This window comes from Haliotis cracherodii, unplaced genomic scaffold (genome assembly GCF_022045235.1).
Source record: "Haliotis cracherodii isolate W230 unplaced genomic scaffold, xgHalCrac1.p SCAF_24, whole genome shotgun sequence".
Taxonomy (NCBI): domain Eukaryota; kingdom Metazoa; phylum Mollusca; class Gastropoda; order Lepetellida; family Haliotidae; genus Haliotis; species Haliotis cracherodii.
This window is the reverse complement of record NW_027266280.1, coordinates 10207844-10228201: the sequence shown is the minus strand read 5'-3', so window position 1 is coordinate 10228201 and position 20358 is coordinate 10207844. Positions and strand designations below refer to the sequence as shown.

At 39.2% G+C, this 20358-nt stretch overlaps 1 protein-coding gene across 1 annotated transcript; it reads left to right on the top strand.

Annotated features, from left to right (window-relative positions):
- The first annotated feature begins 1398 nt into the window (after positions 1-1398).
- LOC139472379 (eukaryotic translation initiation factor 3 subunit I-like) lies at positions 1399-10466 on the top strand. Its single transcript, XM_071254849.1, has 9 exons — positions 1399-1455; positions 2591-2771; positions 3796-3861; positions 4600-4737; positions 5529-5656; positions 6606-6716; positions 6987-7076; positions 7661-7827; positions 9703-10466. The coding sequence occupies exons 1-9, from the start codon at positions 1453-1455 to the stop codon at positions 9782-9784; spliced, it is 966 nt and encodes a 321-aa protein (XP_071110950.1). The 5' UTR covers positions 1399-1452; the 3' UTR covers positions 9785-10466.
- The last annotated feature ends 9892 nt before the right edge of the window (positions 10467-20358 follow it).

The following is a 20358-nucleotide window of genomic DNA, read 5'->3' as shown; positions in this document are numbered from 1 at the left end:
TGCATATATTTAATAGTATTTAGAAGATTTCAACAACATATGGATCTACCACGGACTTGTATAACCGGTTATATAGGTCCGTGGATCTACAAACGTTGATCTATGAAGCATTATACAATTTATATACAATATTTTGAGCACATTTATTAAAAAACGTGCGCATTTACACCTTAGTGACTTGTAGCGACATTCCATTGATGACGTCATACAGTGCTACAGTGTTATGACGTCACGCCACAGTTGCGGCGCTACTCTCATTCACTTTTGGGTGCGGTCGGGTAGACTAGTGGTTAAAGCGTTCGCTCGTCACGCCAAAGACCCGGGTTCTATTCCCGACATGGGCACAATGTGTGAAGCCCATTTCTGGTGTCCCCCGCCGTGATGTTGTTGGCATATTGCTAAAAGCGGCGTTAAGCCATACTCACTCACTCACTCACTCACTCGCTCACTCATTCACTTTTGCCCTTAGCAAAAACGCGACTTGTCGTAAAGTGGGACTACTTATTTTTTAGTATGGTATATTTCGCCGTATATTTGACGATTTGACTTTAACCCTGTGAGTCTCACTTTCATCGCTTCATATGCCCAGATAGTTCGAGTTGCGCAGTTAACAGAACACAAAAACACGAATGGGAGATTGAAACAAGACAAAAGATTCATCCTCAGGTTTTTCATCCTGATTGTTCGCCGGATAGAATACAAAGGCATGTCTTTCTTTCTTTCGTTTGTTACCTTATTTACTTAAAACATTTTGAACGTGCAATGTCATTTAGAAAGTGGTCAAATGTAACAAATGTTACCTTTAAGGGTTGAGTCCCATCCGGGATTCGATCCCACACTGCCAGAGTGGGGCACCTGATCGCCAGCACACAAAGTCAGCGATCTAACCCTCTAAGCTAGTGCCAACCGAGGCTTCCACAACAAATAAAGCCCGACAACTGGTGGCTGAGTGGGTTAGATTGGCGTGCCAATTTACACTGGTCAGAGGGGTACACTAAGAACCAGTTCTTAGACTATGAACTTTCAGGCAGTCTCGGTGGCTGAGTGGGTTAGGTCGCTGACTTTGTGTACCCGGGATTAAGTGCCACACTCTACCAGTGTGGGTTCGAATCTCGGATGGGACTCAAAGCCAAAAAGTACTGAAAGAAAGCGTTATCCCAAATATATAATTTGTTAAAGATGTTGTGCATTTGATATTTTAGCTGAAAAGTTGATAACGGTGATGATTTTGTATTTCGTTTGTCATGTTCAAGAAATGTATGTCTGTTTCATTTAGAGTGTACTTCCAGTATGTCAGCTGTGAAAGCAAAGGCAGGTGCTCTACTTCTTGTTCGTTTAAAGACGACAACGTGATTTAACAAGGTTGAGTACAGAGTACTTTTTGAGTTGACACATGCGCAAAATCGCTCGCTTGCCCATGCTTCCTGTTTGACTATCCATCATAAAGACAGCATGGTATGTTGAAAGTATCTCTTATTCCCACATTATTTCTTTCACTGGGTTAAGACAAAATAGAATCCTTTTAAGTATGAACGCTTTTCCATTGTAGATTACATTTAGAATCCGATCGACTTCCAAATGTATATGTTTTGACTATTTTGTGTGTATCGCGCCGGGAAGAATCGGCCATATGTCATATTGATGGTGGATGTATTGGACTCAATTTGGAGTTCTTTCCGTCGCTACGAGCCTGAGACCATATGGTTGCTCAATGTTTTTAACTTACAATTACTGTACTTATTCTCACGTTCATAACTAGGTTATCCAAAAAGTGAGTTACATCAATGATAGGAACATGACCAGCTGTTGACAAATGGTTGATACAACATTAGCATTTGATTTAGCATGATTTTGTAGCAACATTTTGAAATTATCTGAATTCAGAACACACCCTGTGATGATGGTGATACAGCCCAATTAAAAACCTTTCAGTTTGAATTAGCGTGCTACAATTATTCGAGCTGTGTGTTACAAGATCAGGTTACTGTCATACGAAGTATCCATGAGCATCCAGAGTATGGCCATTTCAACATAATTGATTAATATGTGTAATCTCCATTGACCTGTTAGAGGGAGATTATTCTCGGACCACCTGTAATTATGTCATGTAAATCAGCCTATCAGTTCTTGATTACTGTAAATACACAGGGACAATGTCTCAGTTGCACACTGTGAATACTCACCATGGAATACTGATGGAGCTTAGTCCCTCGTTAGTCAAGTTAATGTTAGAACAATAAAAGTTCATTGTAGGCTATCAGCCATGCCATGTTTTTCTTGTGGAACTTTGTGAATATTATTGCTAAAGAAACATGGGATCATATGGTCATTCGCCACACACACACACACACACACACACACACACACACACATTCAAAACACGTGAAGTAATGCCCGATTTCATATTATATGCTATGACAGATTAACTAGAGAGAGTAATATGAAAGAAAAGGCTGTTCTTCACCTTCTTTTGAGCAGTATATGTCAGTGAACTTTGACCCTAGTTGGTTGTCAACCCTAAAGAACTACTTTAGTACTTACCATGCTTATCAAGTAATAAGTTTGAGACATGTTGTATTTCCTGTTCCAGAGGCCTATACTGCTTCATGGACACGAGAGGTCCATCACACAAATCAAATACAGCCGAGAAGGAGACTTGATATTTTCAGCAGCTAAGGATCAAGAGCCAAATGTTTGGTATTCATTGAATGGAGAAAGACTTGGCACCTTCCAAGGACACAATGGTGCTGTTTGGTGCATTGACGTTAACTGTATCCTTGGCGCTGTTTTCACTCGACATGCAGAAACCCAATAGCCAAATAATCATGTCCCACCCATGATCACATGCTTGATAATGTCTGTCTGCGACTTTAGCCATTAGTCTGAAAGCCAGGGTCTTGTAAACTTCTGTTTGCTCCAGTATGCTGAGTTGGTGATAGTCTTATTATAATCAAAACCTGAAAATGATACTTATATGATGTTCCAGACACGATTATTTAAAGGCTGCCTTCATATAGCTGGAATATGGAACCTACACAGGCCATATTGGAGGCATCCAGAAGTGGGATGGGAGGAGTCACAATCTCATTAAAATCAAATGTTAGTTCTCGCTACCGCTAAACAAAGATCTGAGGACATCCCAATACGGGTCATGTCAGGACGGCCTTTCATCTGGCCAATCAGAGTGGGCTTACCAAATCAGGAAAGTGACAGTAGGAATGTGATTTCTAATCATACAACCTTCGAAAAGGATAACAATATATATATATTCCAAACAACAGTTACAACCTGTGCAAATGATTTTTTCAAAAACGTCTGTCTCTCGCTTTTGTGGGATAAACATTTGAACAGAAGAGACGTTGCATAGTATGTTTGAAGTACTGCCATACAATCTTGACTATGTATAAGACATTCCAAAAATGTTCTTTTGTACATGTTTTCATGTTTTTGATCAAGAGCTTTGTCAACATGTTTCAAGCATAGTCTGAAATGGAAGTCGCCAGTTTGAAACTTGTGCCTTAAAACAGAAAGCTAATTTCTTGTTGGTCATTTCTATTGTTGGTCAAAGTTCGCGAAAGGTCGTTGGGATCTCCTCAGATATTTGTTTAGCAGTAGCAAGAGCTAAGATCTGATTTTAGTGAGATTGTAGGAGTCAGTTCCCTCTTTTTCTTTTTTTTATCCTTTTCAACATGTTTAATATCAAGTGGCATTTTCTTTCTGGATATTCTTGAAGATCAGAATCAGTGTTTTGTAAGTATTTGATGTAGAGTTTGAATGTCCTTGACCTCTGACCAGGGGACACAACCAAGGTGATGACTGGTGCAGCTGACAACACCTGCAGGTTATGGGATTGTGAGACAGGTGAGTTATAGTCTGGAGAAAGGAAGACAAATTAACTGTGGCTGTCACAATATGTTTACAATACATATCTTGACAGCAAAGTTCTGATACAGTACATGGATACTTGTCTTATTTAAGGTTGTATGTCATCTTAGCTATGTACTGCGTAGCTTTCACACCTTCATAATATTCTATTTGAGTCCGATGCTGATTTTGCACCGGCCATCACATGGTCTGTCATAGAGTGAAAAGATAGAGGAATAGTGTGGACTCCTGTTTTTGACATTTGTCTCCAAAACCATGTACTGTTATGTAAATATGTGCCAAAAACAATTTTTAAAAATCAGGAGGATTGCAAGAATGCAATATATCTACTCCCCAAAAATGTTCATATTCTCTCCCTAATACATGTATTACCAAACTAAAAAAATATCTCTTCAGCTTATATCATACACAAAAATATGTCTCATACATGAAATGTGAAAATGATAAATTTATGATCTTCTGGTCGACATGCCACAACCTTGCATAACCATACTGTGTTGACAAATGTGCCTATCCTACATGTAGTTAATATGTATCACAATAGAATAATTTCATATACTCATGTTGACAAACATAATGTAATCCCATAATATACTATTGAAATAACATGTCTTATCTGTACCCCCCAAAAAAAGAAATAAAGTGATAAAAAAAATCAGGAGGAAAAACAAACATGTATGGATATACTGTAGTTGTACTGTGTGTGTTTTGCAGGCAAGACACTGAACGTGCTGGAGTCTCGCACAGCCGTCAGGTCATGTGGTTTCTCATACAGCGGGAACCTCCTCATGTACACCACAGACAAGACCATGGGATTGCCCTGTGAGATTGACATCTTTGACATCAACGATTGTGAGTTTCCCAACAGTCTGAGACATTTCTGAAATTTTCTTTGATGCAATTACATGTATTTAGCATGCGTCGAGGAGTCCTTGTCATTGCCCTAAAATGGAAAGTTAAAGATTTAAGAGTACCTGGATTGAAATACTATGGGACCCAAACTCAACTTTTCTCAAGGACCTCAGGAACCACTTAGTTCTAACACTGAGTCAATGTTACATAAGCTCAAAACATCCAACTAGCCTGAATGCATTGAGATAAACGTGTGACACTTTATGTCGATGCGGGATGGTCGGGTAGCCTAGTGGTTAAAGCGTTCGCTTGTCACGCCGAAGACCCCGGTTCGATTCTCGACATTGGTGCAATGCGTTAAGCCCATTTCTGGTGTGCCTCGCAGTAATATTGCTGTAATATTGCTAAAAGAGGCGTAAAACCATACTTACGCACTTATGTGGATGCTATTTTAACACAGTACCGCAGTGGGTTCTCTGTGGCGCAGGTGGCGCTACAAGTATTAGCAGTGGCCACAGACAAGGTTCTTAGTATGACATGGGTTTATTTGCTCACGATGAGTGCCATACATAGAACAAGGGAGGTAACTCAATCAAGAACACGGTACATATATTGTACATAACAATATACATCTGTGTTGGGTAGCTTCCCAAGATAACATCACACAAGTCTACATATACTTTCTGGATGATATATCTGGCTTGTGAAACAAAGAAACTAGTCAGATTTTTATGAATGTTGATTCTTAGTCATGTGTAACCATGGTAACCCTGGGTTTATTGACATTTCAGCCTCCAATGAACCAGTGATGGTGATACCGATTGATGGGTCAAAGATCACGTCTGCCATCTGGGGTCCGTATGAGGAATGCATCATCACTGGCCATGAGAACGGAGAAGTTTGTCAGTATGACCTAAAGGTAAGGCAACTCTGTTGTAGGCCAAGCGTCGGTGGGGTAGCCTTGTGGGCAAGACATTAGTTCATGATGCTGGAATGCTGGGTTTATTTGTACAGGGTTACGAAAGCCTCCCAAGATCTAATGGATAGAGGATTTGGCCAGCGAGAGGAAGTTTGGTGGCTCGATCCCCATTTGTGTCATGCCAAAAGATGTTAAAATGTGGTTATACCCCGATCTGAAAGGGCAGGGTTATGTAGTTATTCCAAGGAATTCCGTCCGAGGACAGTTGGTGTCTCCAACCTATAACTTGAAAACTGCTGCATAGATTCAAACTTAGTGAACATTTTTTATGCCTATGGGAGAGGCGCAGTGCAAAGTTTGATTTCAATATTTGGATTTTCTGAAATAATACAGCTTAAAGTCAGATCAGTTAGAATATTTTACTTAAAACATTTGTGCAACCTATAACTTGAAAACTACTGCATGAATTCTTTTCAAATTTAGTGAACGGTTTCCATACTAACAGAAGAGGTGCAGTGCATAGTTTGATTTTATGTGTATTTTCTGAAAAAATATTATTTATTTTTTTATGTGTTGTACTTAGAAGAATTTTTTTATTTCAACATTTATGCGACCTATAACTTGAAAACTACTTCATGGATTCTTTTCCAATTGGGGGTACAGTTTCTCCACCAATTGGAGAGGTGCAGTGCAAAGTTATATTTCGATAGGTGGATTGCTTTTTTTCATGTTTTGAACTTGAAAATATGTTGGAGTCAAAGTCGGGGTATTAGTGAGCCCTGCTCACTTACTTTTAACACCAACAAAACTGGTCCCTGCTAGTGGGCTTGTGCTAATTTCCATCCCTGGCTTTATGAAATTGTTCAGAATTGGCACAAAAATGGTCATTACACAAATATTGGATTGTTTTGTTGTGTTGTGTGTGAGAGATTTTCCTATATCTTCACAGACTGGCGAAAAGGTGAACTCTGTCAAGGAACATACGAAGAACATCAATGATATTCAGTTATCAAAAGATGGATCTATGTTCATAACAGCCTCAAAAGACACATCAGCCAAGGTGAGAGTGGGCCTTAAATATACCCACATTTTCGGAAGGCATTTATAAGTTGGATACATAAATAAAGATGAGACGATAGGGATGATCCATATAATACTTAAAGTGTAATTTTTGACATACTGTATTCGCTGTATTGAGCGACTGGTTGTTTATTATAGTTGGGGGATGGTCTTAGGACTATCATTAATTTACTTAAGCCTACTTTGTTTTCTCTGTGTGAGCTGTGACTGTATTTCTTGTAATCCAATCCCTGAATAATTTCTTTCGTAGCTGTTTGACACAAAGACGTTCGACTACATGAAGAGCTACAAGACCGAGCGACCTATCAACTCAGCATCTCTCTCGCCCATCTATGAACATGTGAGTGTAGCTGACAACAAATCCTTGTGGGGATTGACCCAATTCCTGTTATAAGAGTCAAGTTACACAGGGATTATTACTATGTAAAGTGTCTGCTCTGCAATAGAATATCAACAGCTAGTTTACCACCCATCTTTGTTTATCCAGGGGATTGTATTTCCAATCTGATGTAAACAACATGAATCTAAAAATAGCCGTCCAAATAAATCATAGTCATGAGCGAATGAAAAGTTAGTGATGTAAGAGATTGTGATGTCACTTTTGAAAAGGACCCGTTAAGACTCAGGTGAAAATTGGTCTCCAGCAAACCCATGCTTGTCAGATGGTCAGACTCGCTGGCATGGCTGATGCATCCCAATTGCGTAGATCGATGCTCATAGTGTCAATCACTGGATTGTCTGGTCAAGATTTGATAAGTTAGACTGCCAAGTGAGGCATTAAACAACAGACAAACTTCCATCGCTGTGATCGTGAAGTGGGTTCAGGGTATTAATCATTATAGAATGAAGATACAATACCCTGGATAAATGAGGATGAGTATATTCGTATTTGGACCAGGTTCAGCGGAAGTGTCTCTGTTTCAGGTGGTGTTGGGGGGTGGGCAGGAGGCTATGGATGTCACCACCACTTCAACAAGGATTGGAAAGTTTGACGCTAGGTTCTTTCACATGATCTTTGAGGAGGAGTTCGGCAGGGTCAAGGGTCACTTTGGTCCAATCAACAGTGTTTCATTTCATCCTGACGGCAAAAGGTTTGTATTGTGCTCTGTATTCTTTACCCCCTTCTGGATTCAGGGTCAGACTAACACTACCCCATGCTCCATGTAGAGCAGACTAATGTATAACTAACTTGAATAAGTCCCTAGTACCCTATGTTTTTGTAAGAGCAGACCAGCTTCCTTGTATCCCATGCTCTTCTTAAGAACAGACAAGGTTACTTGTTCTCCATGCTCTTCGTAAAAGCAGACTAGGTTCCTTAACACCATGCTCTTAGTAAGAGCGGACTAGCTTCCTTGTATCCCATGCTCTTCTTAAGAACAGACTAGGTTACTTGTTCACCATGCTCTTCTTAAGAACAGACTAGGTTACTTGTTCACCATGCTCTTCTTAAGAACAGACTAGGTTACTTGTTCACCATGCTCTTCGTAAAAGCAGACTAAGTTCCTTAACACCATGCTCTTAGTAAGAGCGGACTAGCTTCCTTGTATCCGATGCTCTTCTTAAGAACAGACAAGGTTACTTGTTCACCATGCTCTTCGTAAAAGCAGACTAGGTTCCTTAACACCATGCTCTTAGTAAGAGCGGACTAGCTTCCTTGTATCCCATGCTCTTCTTAAGAACAGACTAGGTTACTTGTTCACCATGCTCTTCTTAAGAACAGACTAGGTTACTTGTTCTCCATGCTCTTCGTAAAAGCAGACTAGGTTCCTTAACACCATGCTCTAAGTAAGAGCAGACTAGCTTCCTTGTATCCCTTGCTCTTCTTAAGAACAGACAAGGTTACTTGTTCACCATGCTCTTCGTAAAAGCAGACTAGGTTCCTTAACACCATGCTCTTAGTAAGAGCGGACTAGCTTCCTTGTATCCCATGCTCTTCTTAAGAACAGACTAGGTTACTTGTTCACCATGCTCTTCGTAAAAGCAGACTAGGTTCCTTAACACCATGCTCTTAGTAAGAGCGGACTAGCTTCCTTGTATCCCTTGCTCTTCTTAAGAACAGACAAGGTTACTTGTTCACCATGCTCTTCGTAAAAGCAGACTAGGTTCCTTAACACCATGCTCTTGATAAGAGCGGACTAGCTTCCTTGTATCCCTTGCTCTTCTTAAGAACAGACTAGGTTACTTGTTCACCATGCTCTTCGTAAAAGCAGACTAGGTTCCTTAACACCATGCTCTTAGTAAGAGCGGACCAGCTTCCTTGTATCCCTTGCTCTTCTTAAGAACAGACAAGGTTACTTGTTCACCATGCTCTTCGTAAAAGCAGACTAGGTTCCTTAACACCATGCTCTAAGTAAGAGCAGACTAGCTTCCTTGTATCCCATGCTATTCATGAGAGACGACTATCTTCCTTGTGTAAAAGGCGACTATGCTTGTAGTAAGAGGCGACTAACGGGATAAGGTGGTCAGGCTCGCTGACTTGGTTGATGATGTCATCATATCCCATTTGCGTGGATCGATGCTCACGAGGACAATCACTGGATTGTCTGGTCCAGACTCGATTATTTACAGACCGCCATCATATAGCTGGATTATTGCTGAGTGCGGCGTTAAACAACAAACAAACAAACCAAAAGCTTCCTTGTATCCCATGCTCTTCGTAAAAGCAGACTAGTTTCCTTGTTACTTGTACTGTCTGCTATGGGTTTATTTGGTGCAGACTCGATTACTTACAGGAAGTCAGTTGCCTGAAATTTTGCTGACTGGTGTAAATACCACATTTGTGCTGAGATCTTTTGATGCTACAACAGTGCTTTGATCTGTTAATACCACAGTAGTCTTAGATCTCTTAATGACATGTTAGTTCTTTGTCAAAGGGTTAACATGAAGAGTTCCAAGTCCTAAAAATCAGCTGATAATTGTTTGGAATATGTTGTAAACTGACTTTAATTTGTGTTTGTTTGTTTCAGCTACACAAGTGGAGGGGAAGATGGCTATCTCAGAGTACACTTTTTTGATCAATCTTACTTCGACTTTAAATTTGAATTTTAAGTTATGTCTGTATATTTCCGTTTCCTATGTAAAAAGCCATCAGTAAAGTTAAAAATTCTTATTTGCGTTGTTGTTTTCAAGAACTTTTCTCATATGTTGCCATGGAACCAAACTTGACTTTGAAAAGAATTGGTGTGACCAAATGTAGGATAGTCCATGCATAGTTTCACCATCCGACACCTTTTCATAAAGGAGAAAATGGCGAAACAAGGTCAAGCAGGCCCAAACTGTTCACGGTTAACAGGTCAGCATTTTGGACAGCGTTTTTGTGACAGCAACCTGTAAATAATAGTCTGGTCTGGACAATCCAGTGATTGATATTGTGAACCATGATCCAAAAATTTCAAAATATTTTAAACTTTGACACAAAGTATTATTGCATTGCAATTATGTGTTTTGGAGAGATAGAGTGGCTGGGTTTCTCTTTCAACCAAAAATGTGACCTTTATTGCTGCAAACAGATTCAAGAGAAGAAGTCATGACTGGTAGTCAGCTGAAAGTGACATTATATCAGCACGAAGGTTGTGTAGAGTCCCACTCTTTCAATATTACAGCACTAGGTAATGGAAGATGTGTGGAGACCATCAGACACTGTTGATCCAAAGTAATAAAGGACTCAGGATATTGGGATATAAACTTACAGTTGTGTATGCAAAGGGCGAATCAAGTCTTTTCAACTTTCCCCTCTTGCCCCAAGACTGTGCAATTCTCTGTGAACATGCAGCTGGAGCAACATTGATGTGTGAGGTTGGAGTACTTTCTGCTAACGGGTACATGTGACCCAATGGATTGGATCGGAGCCTTGAAGGACTGTAAAGTTGACCAGGGATACCCAAGTTTGTCTAATGTTAAGAGTATCCTAAAGGATAATAGATGGGAGGTTGATTATGGCTAATGATTTTACCATGTGAAACTTTGTTATATCTATCTTTAAGTATTAATTTTTCTTTTCGAAACATGCACACATTAGTTGATACATAGTTTAATAAACCAATAAATATTCTACACTGTCATGTCCATCAATTAGTTTGTCTGAACAACAGGTGACAGACGTATTCAGCATGTTCAGTTGCCAATATATAACAGTACATATGAAAAAGAAATGAACCTTTTTATCACAGTTGGGTAAATATCACAGACTCAACATCAGACATCAGGAAAAGTGGAAATTTCATATGCTATTCAATCTACTGTGGTGACACCAACGTAACAGAATGTGTAAATACCGCTACATTGACGTGAAAATCAATTGAAACAAATACATAAATTCCATGTCAATATCGCACATGACAACTCGAAACAATCAGTCCCCACCTAGACACCCAGAATAAATATCCTTATTACATGTTGTGTAGCATAATAGTTTACAGAACTAAAATTCCAAACAGGTGACTTTGTACTAGCTATTATCGAAGTGCTTCATGTTTTGCCAGCAAGAAATGTCTTGAAGGAGAGTTTTCAGAAAATGCCAGCAAAAATGTTTTCATTCATGTCGCCTATGTCATCAGTCATGTTGGGCCTGAAACACGAACAATACAGATCAACAAATGTTGGACACAGGAAAAGACAACATGATGAATGTTTGCAATGATTAAATTTTCTGTACTTTGAAAATTATATTTGTATTAAAGTAGCACAAGTCCGGTCATATACAAGCAGCCATACATATACACAAACAGACACACATGCATGTACGTCACTGTACATTTATATATTAAAAAAAACATACCGTATTTGACGTAATAAGCGCCCAGGGCGCTCTCAAAATTAGGAATAGGGGGCTCTTTTTAGAATATTATTTTGGTGAAAAAAAAACAGTTAAAGGATAAATTTCATGGTTAAAACGACAGATATATTTTTCCAGAATTTAATTGTCCATAATTAAGGGTGCATATAACACACGAGTGCGTATTATACGCGAATAAATAAGTTTTGTGTACATTGATCAATCGGAAGGGGTGCTAATTGGGATTGTTCACTAGCCAATATGCTAGCAAATAACGCCGTGGGCGCTTATTAGAGCGGGGCGCTTATTACGTCGAATACGGTAACTGTATTTTTATCCCCCAGCATATAATGCAGGGGGATATAGTCATCATCTTGTCTGTCTGTCTGTCTTTCCATCCGTATCCCAATTTTGTTTTGTTTTTGTAATTGATATTTTATTCCTGAGTCCCTGTTACAGATATAACCTCATACCCAGGGTAGTGCCTGACCCAAGCAAGAAAAGACATATAGACAACTTAAGAAAACACAAGTAAGGTTATTAAATTAGTTCCAGAAGCTGTCGTTATGGATGTTAATTCTAGAAGTAAGGTTCCTGTTGGAGGTATGGAAATATTATGGACTTCTTCTATTGGACATTGACATGGACACTCATTCACTCACATCCACTTGCCCTATTTAAAGCTGAATTCAATATAAATGACCAGCTATTAATGGAGACTCTTTTTATGGAAATCATGGGTGAAATGGTTCTTATTTGAAGAAGTCTAGATTTCAACAGGTACATGAAATGTTGAGGAAGATTAAATAGTTAGGAACAATAAAGAATTGGAACAGAGGAAAAACTAATTAGACAACATTCGAACCACAGAAAAGGAGTTTTGCATAATACGGTCAAGAGTTAAGTGGATTGATGAAGGAGAAAAGGTTAGCCAGTATTTTTGCAATTTAGAAAATATGGATTATATCAGTAAGGGAATGACGCAATTACAGCTGGAATTCTATTATTCTATTATTTCTATTATTGAAATTACTAAGGATATTATACTTGAAGCCAAGTCACATGATGAAATCTTATACTCTTCTAAAGAACATTTTTAGAAATATTGTGACCTGGAAACCCTACTTTATTTTTATTTCGATCACCTAATCTGAATTTTTGTGTATAATATCCATAAACCAAGTTATTAAAAGAATGGCATTAAACCCCATTTCACCTGACTAAGTGACATACCTGAACACATGGAAGAAGCTGGATGAGTTTGTTTCTGGGTACACCCGGTCACTAGACAGCTGCTGAAACAAGATGACAGCTACTATATTTTGTTTGTTTGTTTCTTGTTTAACGTCACACTCAGCAATTGTCCATATATGACGTCAGTCTGTAAATAATCGAGTCTGGACCAGACAATCCAGTGATTGACATCATAAGCATCGATCCACACAATTGGGACACGATGACATGCATCAACCAAGTCAGCGAGCCTGACCACTCGACCCCTTTAGTCGCCTTACAACAAGCAAAGTCACCTTTTACTGCAAACATGGGTTGCTGAGGACCTATTTTACCCTGGATCTTTATGGGTCAGCTACTACATTAGAATAAGTTGACATTGTTCAATGCTGCAGTCACCAAGATTCACAGCAACCTGTAAACAATCTGAACCAGTCACTTCTACAAAGCCATAGTTATTACTACATAACATGAACTGGGAAATTTGTTATTATTATTTGGGAATTTTTAGTGACATTAGCTGCAGACTTAGGGAATATCGGCCTCTGAGCTGGTGCAGATAAATCTGAATCTACAATTCAAATTTTTCAGGTTTTCATGTTGGAGAATATTTAACATGTTTAAGGGAGTCATGTAAACTGACAATCATTGTCCCAAGTTAAATTTTCAAACTGCCATAACAGTATCATTGTATGATAGCATGACAGAGGATAATAATATAAATGTGTATGTATGTTTGTAATGTGACATATCCACCCCTTTAAGTAAGCTCAAAGCTCTATACATAATTACCCTGGGCAATGGTTCAGTGTGCACTCAATTTTCAGTCTGAGCCCCCTGGGGAGTATACACCTGAAGCTGCCTGTGAGGCTCAAGAATGTTAACAGTCACATTACCATATCATCCTACCGGGTACCCATTCCCTGCTGGATGCTCATAACCCTATACTGGTTACAACAACTGGACTGATCATATTGTAGGGTACTATTTGCTGACAAATACAGGCAAAACTTGACTTTGAAAAACCTGACCCCATCATTAATATAAACTTTAGATGGAGATGTTGCCAAACTAACTTACCATGGACCTTTCTTCACTGTCAGTGGTCCTTGAGCCATATGTGGGTGTTCTGTTAAAACAAATAGTCAGACTGAAATCTGTATTGCCTCAAAGCAATGGCAAAGCATTACATAATGGAGATAAAGACAACAATCATCAGAAATATTCGGAGTGTGTCTGCAAAATATTACAAATGAAATAGTAACTTGAAAATAACCTCGAAGAGTTCTGGTAGCACAGAAGTAGAATTATTTTCTCCTTGGTTTACAAACCCGAATAGGCTGGACACAAGAGAGTAAATATATATTAATATATATAAAATATATATTCAAGGGAAACTAGCAATACCCAATGTGAATTTGAGTAAATCAATAGCTTAAAACATTATCAGGAGCCCTGCATTACCTTTTCTGTAGCTCAACCATAAGGGTGCTCCTTTTAAGCAGTGGTGTCCTTGACCTTGGGATGGACTTCTGGCTACAGGGGGAGGAATCTGAGTCGGCCACCCAGGCTACAACTTGTCCGAAACTATGTTTTCTAGATCTGGGAGGCCGTGTGTCGGACCCATAGGGAGGGGATTTCATTCCTGACGGGAGCATGTCTCCACATGGTGCATTGTCTGGGACAGGGGTGTTACCTGGCCTCAATTCTCCATATTGTTTGTTTGGGTTGGGGGTTGTTGGTTGCAGGGTATCACAGCCCTGTCTCCCAAGTAGTTCTCCTACGTAACATAGTTCATCATCGCTGAAAGACAACAATTAATATTTATTTATAATGTCATACTGATGACAGTGACTATGTATGTATATATGGTGCCACGCCCCAAGGATCATAATCAGGGTAAATCACTTTATGACATCAAGATATTACTATCAATCCCTAGATTCATACAGGGTAATTCATCATTGTAGCAACTTGTGTGCCAATCATAATAATGAGACGAGGTGAAAAGGGGGTTAACATTGCGTTCAATATTACTGCACTTATATAGTGATGTGCATGCATGTATGGGTGTTTGTGGCTGCTTGTACTAGTCAAGTTAAATGCTAGTTTTACAGTGCTAGCCCACTAAGATATCATGCTGCAGTTTAACATGGATACTTCAATCAGAGCCGACAATCCTTGTTTTATTCCCTTAATGTTGTGTGCTAGGCAGGGGAACAACAAGTACCATCTTTTAAGCATAGAACCACCAACCTTCCAACCAGACACTCTATCCACTACACCACAGAGGCGGTCCATAACATTAAACATATGATGCAGGACCAAGATCATAGCAAACATCTTTAAGACATTTCTGTCAAATTCAGGCAAGATGTAGTGTTACCTGGACTGACTTGTTGTAAACACCACAGTGTTGTTGCTGACCTCCTCCACACCAGGACTTGACAGCTGGTTGTTTCCACTTCCGCTCACACTGCCAACATTCCTGTACTGATTCTGTGGTAGAACAGGCCTGCTGCTTGTTTGAGGCTGTAGGTAACTGTCCTTTGATGGGTACATGTTTGTTCTTGTGTTATAAGATTCTGGCTGCCTGATCTCTTCAGAGTGAAGGTTGCTGTGTCTGTCCAGCTCCTGCAGATCCTCCCTTGTAAAACACTCAGGTGAAAAGCCATCAGGATCGATTCCAAACATCTCTGTAAAAACAACCACCAAAATTTGTGCCAATTCCTTGAGACCACACTTGTAAAAAACAGCCATCAGGATCTATGTCAAACATGTCTGAATTTATTTTTTTACAAAATTTGTACTACTCAACCCTCAAAGCAGTTGTGCAGAAAAGGTTGAAAATGTTTCTTCAACACTGTCTACATGTTGTGTGCAGATATATGGAGGATATTATATGAGTGTTCATGTCATACTATGTTTACAACACGAGTGTCTCAATTCCTGTATTTCCCGAGCGAGAGAGACGAATTTTAGTGTTTACCTAATGGGACAGCAAGTTGCAACCGTAGCAGAACCACAACTTGTCGAATGATGTCAACAATCTTCAGATATGACGTAGTTTCTAGTGTGATGTCATCCGACATCACGTCACAATAAGATTCGAATGATATCACAATGCTGTTCGGATGATGGAAAAAATACAATGTTGTCTCGTGATGTGTGCACATATGATTTTTATGAACCCTGATATGTTTGCCCTTGTAGGTAATAAGGGTACTAATGTTACTAGTTCCCGTAATGCCATTATCATTCAGCTCTAGATCTCTAGACATATATTTTTCAACTTTCAATATTGATGCCTTCAATGATTGAACTCATTGTCATAATGGTTGGGACAATTATAAAATGTATAAGTTAATCCATCAAGCAGTTTTAGCTAGGTTCACAGTTGACCATGACGGGTCACAGACAATTTGCACCTAAAAGTGGGACTACCGGTATTCTGCACACTGGTACCTATTTTGAGTCTAGGTCTAGACAATGTAATTAACATTATGTGCAAAAATGAAACATTTTCTTAGTGTAGATATGGTAATTTCACACATTAGAGAAAGAAAGTTGTGTTTGAGGTACTTGAAACATACTTGCATGGACTGCCAGTTAACCCAAGCTTAGTCTCCCTTTAAGACATATTCCAGGATGGCACTGTTCTAGGTATCATGGGTAAGTATACAATCATTACATGGGAAAGTGGAAGGTTTGAGTGTTGCTAGAACGATATACAACCTTGTTCATGTGCCTCTCTATCCTTCTGATATATATGGAGCTCAGCCCAGTCATCATCACAAGAGGTGTGTGCAGGTGAGTGGTTCCGGGACGGGTGTGCAGAGGGCACCTGCTGTATGCTCACGCTGTCCCAGCTGTTGTCAAACTCTGCAGCAAGGTCAAGGTCACAAGATGATCCTGACTTCCCAGCAGTGCCTCTCTGCATGTCTGCTCTCGGCTGTTTCAATGTTCGTCCTGTCAGTTTGGATGGGGACGGACTTCCTTTCTGAGGATTCATCAGACCTCTGTTTGGACATAAGTACTGCAAGGATATACTGCCATCTTCATTATCCAACCCAGTCAAACCATATTCAGATGTGTTCAAATCAGATTCATCCTCACACTCTTCTGCATACAGATCTTGATACGAGGGAGTCTTGTCCATGTTGCTTATGAGCCCTGGATCTATCCTCCGCCCGCCTACACCATTCTTGAGAATGGGGATGTTTCCAAGTCTGGCTAGAGGGGTTCTTGGGTTGAATGGCTGGTGTCCGTGTAGTGTCTCCTGCATGGAGTGAGCAGGTGCTTGCTGTGGGTTGGCATACTGATCATGTATTCTCATTGAAGGAGGTTTCTGGTAGGCATACTGCTGCAGACCGAGACCAGGTTTCACATCACACATCTGTACACAATACAAATGAACTTCAATGTATTATTCACCTTTTCTTAAATCTATTTAACTAATAAACCTCACACACATTTGTTTTTGCCAAAACATTCTATTACTATCTCATCTTAGTGTGACATTATTGTCTGTCAACTAAAGTTCGTTTCAAGGCGTCAATAGCGGTAATCTGACAGTGGTTGCTGTTAATAATGGTGAGTTTTGTGATCGCTCCACACACGATTTCACCGAAATTAATTAAAACAATATCAAAAGGAAGTTTCAATAAAATTTATGAAATAAGTTACAAACATAAGTCCAGATATACAAAGAACACTTAGCCAGACTGTGTAATTACATGATTAATTTGCGTACTACAGTATGGGTTTGTTAACCTGGTATTTCCGGTGTTACGTGTTCATGGTAATGTCTTTCAGTTGGGGAAAAAACCCATTAAAACTCATTATTGCGTGTATAATGCGCTCCCCCTTCTACACAGCTGTGTTTTAGGGGAAAAAAGTGTGCACTATACTCAAGAAAATACGGTTTTCCTAATACATTTTAGTATCAATGGACGCCAGGGATTTAGCTAGACCTATTCAGAGGCTGACATTCGGCCCAAAGTCTGCAGCAAATGTCAGGACAAATTTATATATTGGAATTACAGAATTACAAATTCATGTTATATCGTAATAAATTATGTTATGGCTTTGTAGAAGTGATTAATACTTCACTGACTAATTCGAGCAAACTAATTATTTTTTTCCCAAATCGCCTGCCAAAGGGCACTTACATTGGAATCCTAGATAAATCCCTGACAAATGACTAGAGAATATTATTTGAAACAAGAAGACAAAGTCATCAATATCCTTCGCAATGGTAAATACTTGTCTTGAATCAATATATGAAACTTGTTGCAATGGAAACTAAAAAAAATATTTATATATTTTAATAATCCCAAAATATCAAAAGGCACAAAATTCACAACTAGACCTATCAATGTCGACAAGTTTGGTAAGGAAATATTGTTACATTTTCAACATCTGCTCAGGAAACGAGACCTTTCACAAATTAAGTAAAAGCTTAAGTAAAAGTTGTTGCCAAGTTAACTCGAAAAATCCAAAAACATCAAAAGGCACCAGTTCACCACTAGACCTATCTATGTACTAAGTTTCGTGAAGAAAGATTGAACGGCTTTCAAGATCTGCTCCCAACAAGAGCATTACCAACATTTTCAGCCAAATTCAAAGTTGTTGCTATGGAAACTAGAAAAAGATATTTTTTTAATCCTAAACTAACAAAAGGCACCAGTTCACTGCTAGACCTATCAATGTACCAAGTTTGGTGAAGAAATATTGTTCGGTTTTCAAGATCTGATCAAGAAACAACATCATGCACGGACAGACACATAGACGCACGGAAGTACTGTGTCCGTTTTAGTACTTCCCCGGCAAAACGCAAAAACAGCAATGAATTTTGATATATTAAAATTTGACATTTGATTTCTCATGTTACACAGTCATGATATTTTCAAGTTTGATCACTGAGAATAGACTAGGCTAGTCAAAGTTTTTATCACATTTTAAAGAATGTCACTGTCTTCCAAAATTCATTTTCAAACCTACTTTTTTCCTCTTGGATGTTCCTGATAGAAGATCAAGTGAGCTTGCTTTACTCTTCAGCATCCTGATCTGAGCATCGACACCTTTCTGATTACGACATCGGGCTGGTGTTGTGACAGAGTGGTTTCTTCCAGGTGCCTGGTCGGTGCGGGTTCGGACGTCCTCCTTACAGCACTTGTGGCCACACTGTGCCTTATTGTGGCACTTGTGATTACACCACCCTGGCTTCACCTGGGTCTGGTATCCTGGATCTGGTGGGGGATGTTTGATGGTCGCACTGTCCTGAAGGCATTATTATTATTATTATTATTATTGATTGATGCACTGTCCTGAAAGCAGTGATATTACTATCAAAATGCTGGCTGCATTGTTCTAACATCTTTCCGAGGCAAGAGAGTTAACTGACTTTAAAAGTCCAGTTTCCACCCTTGTCGAACTAGGCTGGAAATCCTGGGCTTGATCGAAGCGCCACCAGTGGTTATTAAGAGTTATGTCCCTTCTAAACCTCTCCTATGGACCAATTGGATTCAACCTCTCATATTCAAACAAAAAGGCGGCGCCCAGTTAAGATGATCTGCTCGATAATCAAGATCTATATTGTGATAAAACGGGTCTTGCATCGCGAAGTGCATCAAATCACATGATCACCTTGATCACAACCATGGAAAGATTTGAAAAATATCTGTTGACAATGAGTTAGTTATAAGATATAACAGACTTAACAAATTTGACCCATGAAAAAACCCTAGTAAATTTAGTATGCCTTGGTCAATATTATATATTTTACTGGCATAACTTATCACTGATAAATATGTGTGACATGGCTACACCAGGCCGTGACTTACACTAGTCATCTGTACTTGGTCACCACACCACCGGTACACTGGTACATATGTCGTATGGATATCCAGCCCAACTTGAACACAGAGAAAGAATTATCAACACATCATTTACAAATCTTGGTTGGTAATTATACTTCATAAGAACTAAAACAAACATTGAAATAGTTGTTTTCTTCAAATTATTAGTAATAGAAATATAACATTTCAGTTCTGAGGTTATCAGTCAAAAAAAACCCCGACATCTGGAGTCTTAAGGACTCTTACATTGAAAGGCACACAATGTTTATTCTTTTCTTTTTTTTAATGCAGCACTTAGCAATATTCAAGCTATAAGATGCTGGTCTGTAAATAATCAAGTTTAAACCAGACAATCCAGTGACTGACATCATGAGAATCGATCTTTGCAACTGGACTACAATCATATTCAACCAAATCAGCGAGCTTGTCCACCTCATCCCATTAGTTGCCTCGTATAACAAGCATGGATTGCTGAAAACAAATTCTAACCTGGATCTTCACAAGGTCAAACAATGTAAGATCTGACATGTCAGCAAAAATGCTCCACTTTTATCTGCTTTAAGGTGAAAAGTAAAAAAGCTTCAGCACCTGTGCCAAGCCCTTTATGGTTTAAAAAGCAATGCCTTCCCATGTCCATCCTTGATTAGCCATTCTCTACCATTGCCGCGTTTTGAGTCTGATTCGAAACACTCAATTCTTAAAATAGCCATCCAATCAAAGTACAGCATAAGAAATCCTGCACGATTGTGACGAAG

Excerpts from the sequence above, each read along its gene's own strand:
- LOC139472379 (XM_071254849.1), top strand. Across the intron at positions 3,862-4,599 it reads GTTATGGGATTGTGAGACAG|GCAAGACACTGAACGTGCTG; the intron begins GTGAGTTATAGT and ends TGTGTTTTGCAG. Across the intron at positions 7,828-9,702 it reads TTTCATCCTGACGGCAAAAG|CTACACAAGTGGAGGGGAAG; the intron begins GTTTGTATTGTG and ends TGTTTGTTTCAG.